Source organism: Triticum urartu, chromosome 4 (assembly GCF_003073215.2).
Source record: "Triticum urartu cultivar G1812 chromosome 4, Tu2.1, whole genome shotgun sequence".
NCBI classification, from domain to species: Eukaryota; Viridiplantae; Streptophyta; class Magnoliopsida; order Poales; family Poaceae; genus Triticum; species Triticum urartu.
The window spans coordinates 465,142,442-465,151,659 of NC_053025.1; the positions used below are offsets into that span (position 1 = coordinate 465,142,442).

At 42.7% G+C, this 9,218-nt stretch overlaps 1 protein-coding gene across 4 annotated transcripts; it reads left to right on the top strand.

The window, feature by feature from the left end:
• LOC125552084 lies at positions 1–8,027 on the top strand. Of its 4 annotated transcripts, none has more exons than XR_007303370.1 (11): positions 1–238; positions 1,141–3,549; positions 3,936–4,065; positions 4,243–4,328; positions 4,434–4,678; positions 5,870–5,956; positions 6,050–6,149; positions 6,309–6,840; positions 7,134–7,385; positions 7,507–7,556; positions 7,644–7,721. XR_007303370.1 is itself a non-coding variant. In XM_048715551.1 (11 exons), exons 1-11 carry the CDS (start codon positions 149–151, stop codon positions 7,746–7,748), a joined length of 4,077 nt encoding a protein of 1,358 aa, XP_048571508.1. In that variant the 5' UTR covers positions 1–148; the 3' UTR covers positions 7,749–8,027. The 4 variants fall into 4 exon arrangements, 2 of the variants coding, with proteins under 2 accessions (XP_048571508.1, XP_048571509.1); XR_007303369.1 differs by having other exon boundaries at positions 7,496–7,556; positions 7,644–7,660; XM_048715551.1 differs by having other exon boundaries at positions 7,134–7,365; positions 7,496–7,556; positions 7,644–8,027.
• The last annotated feature ends 1,191 nt before the right edge of the window (positions 8,028–9,218 follow it).

Consider the following 9,218-nt stretch of genomic DNA (forward strand, 5'->3'; position numbering starts at 1 on the left):
AATAACCTCTCCATTAAACCCGTCCCCTCCTCCTCCCCTGTATCCACCTCCGCCCCCCTGGATTCCGCCTCCTCCCCCTCCCCCAACCACCGCCGCCGCCGCCCGGCCCTCGAATCCGAGGCCGTCCGTCGCCGCTCGCGGCGCCGCAATGCCGCGGGGGGCCGCCAAGCGGAGGCGCGAGCCGCCCCCCGTCGCCGCCGCGGGGGAGCGGAAGCTTCTTCCGGGCGAGCACGTCGAGGTCAGCGCCGTCGAAATCCGCACCGCCGTCATCGCCGGGCGGGCCACGCATTGCTCCCGCGCGCCTGGCTCGCCTGGGTTTGACTTCCCGTGTCTCCCCTGTAGTCTAGTCTAGCGTGGTTGGCTCTGAACGGAGTCCCACCTTCGTCAGATGACTTGTGCTAATGTGGTTAGTTCCGGTAGAACGCGCCGGTGATTGTTGTTTTGCGCGATAATCGTGTGCATCTGGGAGCGATTGAGTTGGCATCCATCTGAATGATCTAAGACTGTCGGCGGAAATAACATGTTTGGGTTAATCTGCGATGAAGTTCTTGTCAAACAATGGCGTTAGTCAGTGCATGGTTGCGCCTGCATGCCTGCCAGTCGCCTAATTAGTCTGCCGAGTTATTTCGCTTGCATCTCATCTATCTGATGTAGTAACATGGTAAAAGATCTTTGCTTTGTTGGTACCTGTGTGGAAATTTGTTCGGAATCATGGGTTCTTGGTTGGTGCTCGACGGACTGAATGTTATTATTGGCCTCTCATAGAAGTGTCAGTTTGCAGTAGCATTTTTCTTGATTGATATGCTGTCTTGCGCACACACAGTTACCCTTCACTGTTGAGTGCTAGTGCTTGGAATGTGTAGCATTGTATTGTGTTAGTAGGAACGCAAAAGAAAAATAGGAAGTGAGGCAGCCGTCTCTGTTTCGCACGCACCTAATGAGTTTACCTTGTCCATGAACCATGGTCAAACCAATGGCATCATCTGTAAAATGTCCTCCCTACGTATTCATTGTTATCATTTGTCACCACCACTGATGCGTGCTGGAAATGTTACCATCCTTTTTTTTTTGCAATCTCACTGCGAAAACTCTCATACTTGTGAATGGGAGTAGATTCACTGATATATTTCGCTTCTGCAGGTCATTAGTTTTGATCCAGGGCTATGCGGATCATGGCATCAGGCTGTTGTGATTGAAATTTTGGACAACTTCCGCTCTGTAAGATACAATGATTTTGTTGATGACAATGGTAGCGGGTCACCTCTTGTTGAGAGAGTTGAGGTGTCAGATGCTATCGATGGCAAGTCAAGTGCGGCTCAGGGATCCACTCGTGGAAAAGTAAGACCGGTGCATCCACGTCAACCGCTGCAGGTATCTGATGCAAGCTATGGACTGTGGGTTGATGCACTAGTGGAAGGATCCTACTGGGAAGGTGTAATTGCTGATCACGCTGAAGGCTCCATGGAGAGGAAGGTCTTTTTTCCTGATGAAGGTGATGAACGCATTATGGCAGTCGACCAGCTACGCCATACTCAGGACTGGGATGAAGTTACTGGAACATGGAAACCACGCGGGATCTGGTTGTTTCTCCAAATGCTGTTGTCACATGAAGAGAAGGATGGTTTACCTGTATCAGTCAGGCAGATATGGTATGACCTGAGGTCAAATCTTTCATTGACGGCAGAAGACAATACGTGGATGTGTGGAACAGAGTCTTTTTGGGAGGGATCACTTGCAGCCCTTATTGCAGAATTACGGTCTGTATGTGACAAACCTCACCAAGATGGAAATCAAATAGGAGACTCTTGTAGATCAGCAGAAACTTCAACATCTGCAGCCTTTCAAAATAAGAATATCGAGCCAATTGTCTCGGATAAGCTGGATTCTGCATCAGCTGCTATCTGCCGGACCATGTTAGAGTTCATCTCATACTATCGCAATAACGACAGGATTAGTGCTCGTGCCAAACGGGAGTCTGCAAAGCACTATCTTAAATCAGTAGGGTGGACCTTTGTAGACGATAGAGCTAAGAACAGATATTGTGTCTCACCTGATGGGAAGCGGTTTGCATCTTTTATAGCAGCATGTGAGGCTTACCTGGCACAGAAGGGTTGTCATACAAATGATTTGCTTCTACATAGCGCGACTCGAAATAGTGAAGATTGCAGCTCAATTGGCACAGATCTTATCCTAATGGAGAACAAACACCATAATAAGTTGAGTACGGATGCCTCAGCTTCTTGGATGCCAGTACAGCTAGATGCAAAATTTTCCCCACCGATAGCGTCGCTGCTTGCTAATTACCAAGAGGTTACCAGTTTTTCCCAGGGACAAATTAATGAAACCATGAGGATGAAGCTGAAGGAGCATCTCCTGGCATTAGGTTGGAGAATTGTGTTCAAAGAAGACGATATTATAAGGCCTAACGGTCAACCAAGTACTATTAAGAGATACCGGTACAAGTCACCTGTCGGGAAGACTTACGTTTCTTTCCTTCAAGTACTCAGGAGCTTCGCAGTTCAGTGTATTAAACGAGTTAAAGGGAACAATACTGAAGGCATTCCTGATAATTGCAATTATTTGGCAGCAAACAGAGTAAATCTCGATGCAGCAGTTTCAAGGGACCTGGCAACACTTGGTAAGCGTAAACGTGAAAATAAATCTGATGTTGTAGGGAAATATGTAGACTGTGTGGAAGCGGATGTGCAGAATGTCAGGAAAAAGAAATTTCTGAGATCAAAAGCTAAGAAGTTCCTCAAATCTTCTGGTTGGATAGTCTGCCAAAAGATGAAATCTAGTAAAAAACGGGAGCTTCGGTATCATTCTCCACATGGCAAGTCCTACAAATGTCTGCTGGCAGCATGTAAAGGATACTTAGAGGATGGATATCAAAAGGAGAATAATGTAAGCTCTGGGATCACCACTGATACGTCTATAGCACTCGGTGGCGGAGCAAGGGATACAAGTGGAAGAAAGGACCTGCCGGTTTCAGTTTTAGATAGACATGATGGCATGTTTAGCTGGCCTACATGTCATGTAAAATCAAAGAAAAGAAAATCATCTTCGGTGCCTATGAGCCATGCACGAGTTTTGAGTTCAACACATGGACAAATCCTGCCATATCAGCATCGTGCTAAAACCGTTCTGTCTCTGTTGGTAGACAAAAATATTCTATTACCAAGAGTTAAACTTACTTATAAGCAAAGAAGTGATGGGCCTCGGCTAAAGGAAGGTGCCGTTACTAAAGATGGAATAAAATGCAGGTGTTGCAATGAACTATTCACTCTGGAAAGCTTTGAGGTTCATGCTGGGTGCAGTACTCGGTTACCTGCTGCTCATATCTTTTTGAAGGATGGGAGGTCCCTTTCACAGTGTTTAGTTGAATTGATGGGTGAAAACAAGCCCAAAGAATCACTGCACGTGCGCTTGAAGACAAATTGTTCTGATACAGAAAGTGATTCAATATGCTCGATATGCAATGAGGGTGGGGAAATATTACTTTGTGACAATTGTCCTTCATCCTTCCACCATGCTTGTGTCGGTTTGGAGGTACTCCTTATCTTATCAGAGCGAACTCCTTTTTCATCAAGAGTTTTAAATTTTCACGCCTATGTTTTCGCAAATCTCCTGTTACAGCACAGGAGCATGTCATTCGGTCATATACTTAAAAAGCTATTTATTTTTTCTTATTTGATCACCAGTGATTCATTGGATATTTCCCATCAAACCCAAACTTGTATGATTTCTAATGAGCACTTGGAATGCCTATTCAATTTCTGTTTTGAACAATGTGACGAGCATGTGGTTTTAGCTTCATACTTGGTTCATATGGTTGCTACATTTCCTTGATTTTTCTATTATATAAGCAACATCTTCTTTCTATATGCACTTGCTTGTCTGTTGATCTGACATGCAGTATCATGCTACTTTTGTAGGCCACTCCGGAAGGAAGCTGGTACTGTCCATCTTGTAGATGTAGTATTTGTGACTTGAGTGATTATGATCCTGATACCAACCAATTCACCGAGAAGACTATTATGTATTGTGATCAGTGTGAACGTGAATGTATGGTTTTCTGAACACTCAATAGTACTCCCTCCGTCCCAAAATAAGTGTCTCAACTTTAGTACATCTTTTGAACTAAAGTTAGTACAAAGTTGAGACACTTATTTTGGGACGGAGGGAGTAACATATAATTATATTTTGAAAACCACTGATTTCCTTTTTATCATATTTTGGTAGATCATGTTGGTTGCATGAGAAACAAAGGTGATCAGCTCACCTGCTGTCCAGAAGGGTGCTGGTTTTGCAGTAGGGGATGCTCAGAGGTATGACAACACTTAGATAAAATGCTGTTTCCACCCTGAATTACTTTAGAATTTGAACTTCATGCATGCTCATTATGTTGTCTCATAATCTATTCTGATGTGCAGATATTTCAGCATTTGCAAGAGCTTATCGGGAAACCAATTCCAACTCCTGTCGAAGGCTTATCATGCACCATACTCAGATTTGACAGAGAAAATGCTAGTGACCATGGCGATTTTTACAATGAGATAATGGCAGAACAGTATGGCAAGCTGTGCATTGCACTTGATGTTCTTCATGAATGTTTTGTTACTATTATCGAGCCCCGCACACGAAGAGATCTTTCTGAAGATATTGTGTTCAATAGAGAGTAAGAACTGCTATGGCACCATTTCAATGTGTCTGTCTTCATTTTACCTTCCATTAATCATGTGTTGATTACTTTTGTGTGGTAGGCTTGATGGGATCATGGAAATCATTAGCTTATACTACCTTCGTTTCACAATATCTGTCCTTCATCTCTGCAGTCTTGTTTCAATGTTTATGCTCTCTGCCATACTTTTAAGCTTTTGGAAGAGGTTAAGTGGTTGTGGCATGTAATTTAATAGGGGTATGCATGATCATTTCTCACCTCGCTCTTAGATATAGGGCTAGTTTGGTTGATGTCCACAGCTACGTGCCTGGGAAGAAGTACTGCCTGGCCTGGATTTGATTTTTGGGTGTATTGTTGCCTGGTCAGGCAGCATCGATGGAAACGTGTTTGGTTTTTGAGCCTGGCCTGGAGAGTGATTAGACTTAAAATAATAATTCATAGTCCTTTCTACCGAGATCAACTCCATACATGCAAACCCCAGGCAGCCATTATGGCTTGCCAGGCGTTGGAATTTCGACGCCTGGGCCAGGCTAACCCCTTGCATGGCTCCTCTATCCACACCCCATCCAGGCTAATCACCTCCGTACCATTCCAGTCCAGGCAAGTCCAGGCACTTCGAGGATAGCAACCAAACAGTATCCAGGCAACACACAGGCACGCTCCAGGCCAGGCGAGTTGTCACGAGGACACGAACCAAACTAGCCCATAGTGTTTTGTTGGTTCTTATGGTTGGCTGAGGACAGATACAGTGAAACGCAGGGAATACTATATTACAACATTTTAGATAAGCTTAATTTAGATGGTACTATATGACAATTGACAACAGGGAGTATTATCATTCTTATAGCATGGATATTCTGCTACAGTGCATAAATTTAACTACAACACTCACTTAGTTCTAGGATGACTTGTCAGTAACTCCCTCTTAGCATTTATTTTCTCTATTTCACCTCACACTTGCTGGACACTTTGCCTGAATTTATACCATATTAAGTTTCACGCACCAACCAGTAGAGCCAATGTCCTCCTAACTGTTCAATCCACATATACTTCAACAGTTTCTAGTCTATTTCATCACAATAATTCATCTATGTACAGCTTATATATTCTAGATGTGGCTGGTATTTCTCCGTTCATTATTAATCATCATAAATGGAGACTGTAATTTTTTTATCTAATCATCTACAGATCAGGTCTCCGACGGCTTAATTTTAGGGGATTTTACACGATACTTCTCCAGAAAGATGGTGAGCTAATATCTGTCGGCACTTTTAGGTATTTCACTCTTCTCAGTGGTCCTCCATGGTAATTGCAAACTTTTTTAGTTTATCGTTCTTTTCTCCATATCACAATTTATTTTCTGTTTAGGGTATGTGGGAAGAAGTTTGCTGAGCTGCCTCTTATCGGTACAAGAATTCAACATCGTCGACAAGGAATGTGTCGCTTACTGATGAATGAACTGGAAAAGGTTTTTTACTTTTACTACTTAAATAAATATATTTTAAAATTACTGGCCATTGTGAAATTGAGTTTGAATGTTGCAACATCACGTTCCCATTTGATTGTCAATATTCCTGGCATTTTGTTGCTGTGTGTGGCTCTATTTACTTTCTATTTTACTTTGCAGTTACTTTCTGGCTTGGGGGTGGAAAGGCTTATCTTACCGGCGATTCCTCAGCTTCTAGAAACATGGACAGGATCATTTGGTTTCACAGCAATGTCTTGCTCTGAGAGGTTTGAATTGGCAGAGAGCAGCATTCTCAGTTTCCAGGGAACCACCATCTGTCAGAAGATTTTAGATGCCACGGATCATAATCCAAGAGATATGAGCATCCAGTTGGTGCTTAATGCGGAAGAAATTGAGTTGGGGAAGAACAGCATTGTCAGTTTTGAAAGAACCACCGCATGTGACACGGTTGTGAACAATGCATCCAATCATTCAGAAGAGTTGAAGGTTACAGCGCAGACTAACTATAACAGTCTAGCATGTGACACGGTTGTGAACAATGCATCCAATCATTCAGAAGAGTTGGAGGTCACAGCGCAGACTAACTATAACAGTCTAGCATTGGCAGAGAACTCCGTTTTCAGCTCTTGGGGAACCACTATTTGTCAGAAGGTTTCAAGTAATGCATTTAGCCATCCAGAAGAGTTGAATGGTCTCTCTCTCTCGCTCACTTGATACTTGGCTAGGGAGCACTAGACATATCAGTTTCTGGAATCTTAAAAAGGAAAGATGAATCAAACTAGTTATTAAGCATATTGGAAAATTGATGCTACCTCTGAATATGAATGTTGTTGTCTATGTCCGCACAGATATAGATATGCAAAATAACCTATTGAAGTAATAGGTTGCTTCAAACATGCCTGGCTTTTGCATGCTTTGATTATTTATTTTATAGGAAGACTGTATGGGTGAACTTTGATTTGATAGTCTTATTGGCAATTACAGGATCTGAGTACCAACTGGAATGTACTAGGATCGTTCGCGAGACATTGGAAAGTGATAGTCAAGAAAGCACTTCAGTGGGGGTAGAAGATAGAGACCAACCGGAGCCTGAGCTGTTACTGGAAATTCGGAGTAACAGTAGTGAAGAGGGCAATTGTGCTGTTGGTGTTCCCATTATTACGCCAAACCCAGAAGTTAACTTTGCGGTGGACAGTCATGGGCAGCCGTATGACAGGTATGGTTTCTTCTATTAAGGTCAGTTGACAAGAAAAACCAGCGACATAGTGATTCTTGTTGACAGATTCTCTTAGTTGACAACCTTGTTTACCAGCTATGGCCAGTATCTTATGACGTTGTATTTCTAGTGTTGGTGCAGATCAGTGCAGCGAGAGTTGTGTTTCAACTGAGGTTATTAAGCCTGTTGCGGTACGTATGTTGCATACATTGTTTGTTCCAGATGATACTCTAGATATGTGCACACAGCTTATTATTCGCCATGTTTTGCTGTAACAGGCGGCTCCAGGATCCAAATACAAGGGTAAATGCTACGAGCGGAATAGATGGAGCAACGGCCGTAGGAAACTAGAAATGCACGGCTATGGGGTCTCCACAAAATGACCAGAACTGGGTTCATTCCACCAAAGGTTTGGATCCACGAGGCTTGCAATCTTGTGCAATAAACATTCGGGGAATGTGCATAGTCAACAGCTAATCTGTTCTCTCTAGCGAGGGTTGCCTCGCGTCAGTCAGTTTCAAGCACTCATATTATCATTCTGGGAAAGAAAAATGTTGTATCAATCTCTGTGGATGTTTTCACACCTGCATTTTCAATTCTAATTGTTGGTTCTCAACTGTGCAATGTTATGTGCTATGAAAGTCTCCAAACAGGATTTCACCCGTTTATATTGTATTATGATATAGAGCATCACGGCTGAACGATATAAGGTAGGAGTAGTTAGGAAACACTTACAACCAGGTCAAACAAACAGTTGCACAACATAAATTGCGCTGCGAAAACAACACACAGTAGCACTAAAAACAACATGGCTACTTAACACTTGCTTTTTGAAGATGACTCGCTTATTCTTATGTCGGCAGATGGATAAAATGCATCATGTCTCAGAACACTCCTTGATGAGTACTGTACGAGCTCATGCCAGATGGTAACACAGGTTGACTCAAGGGTACAAGTGTGCCAAACACCGGATATCATGACATAGTCCTTGAATGACATGTACTTTGGCTTGCGTGCAATGGTGGGAGTCAATCGATCCGACTGCTTCCGTCATCTTATTCATAGAGTTTTGCAAGAATTGGATGGAGGAAGAAAAAAATGCTATCAATAGGAGGGAAAGAAGTGTTGTTCAAAGCGGTGGCTTAGTCCATATCAGTGTTTCCACTGTTAGTATTCAAAATCCTGAAAAAAATTTATTAAGGTGATCTAATAAATGACAAGAGCATAAAAGGATGCACTGGATGTCATGGGGAAAATTATGTATTCCTAAGTTAATGGGAGGAATGAGATTGAGAGATCTAAATGTTTTAACCATGTTAGCTAAACAGGAGATTGATGGATGAACCTAATTAACTTTGTGCCTCTGTTCTTAGAGCCAAATACTATTCGGAAGGAAATCTGTTGAATGCACAACCAAAAAAGGGCTCATCTATGACATGGCAAGGTACTATTCCAGGCTTGGAAGCATTTAAAAGAGGATGTGGCTCGCGTATAGGAGATGGATTGCAAGTTAATACATGGAATGATACGTGGGTTCCTTTGAGCCCAACTTTGAGGGTGAGAACACCTCGAGGAGGTATAGTGTTGCAAAATGTCCCATACCTCATTCATTCAGTGACAAACAATTGGGACGAAGATTTGATGTGCTCTGTGTTTTGGCCGGTTGATGTGAAAGCCACACTATCTATTCACCTTGTTACAGATAGAGAAGATTTCATTGCCTGGCACAATTCTAAGAGTGGGTATTTCTCGGTCAAATCATCTTACTTTGGCAAATGGGAGCACAAATGCAGTACCCTTGTAACTACTCCGCATATTGTTGAAAACTATACAGTAAATAAGTTATGGTTCAT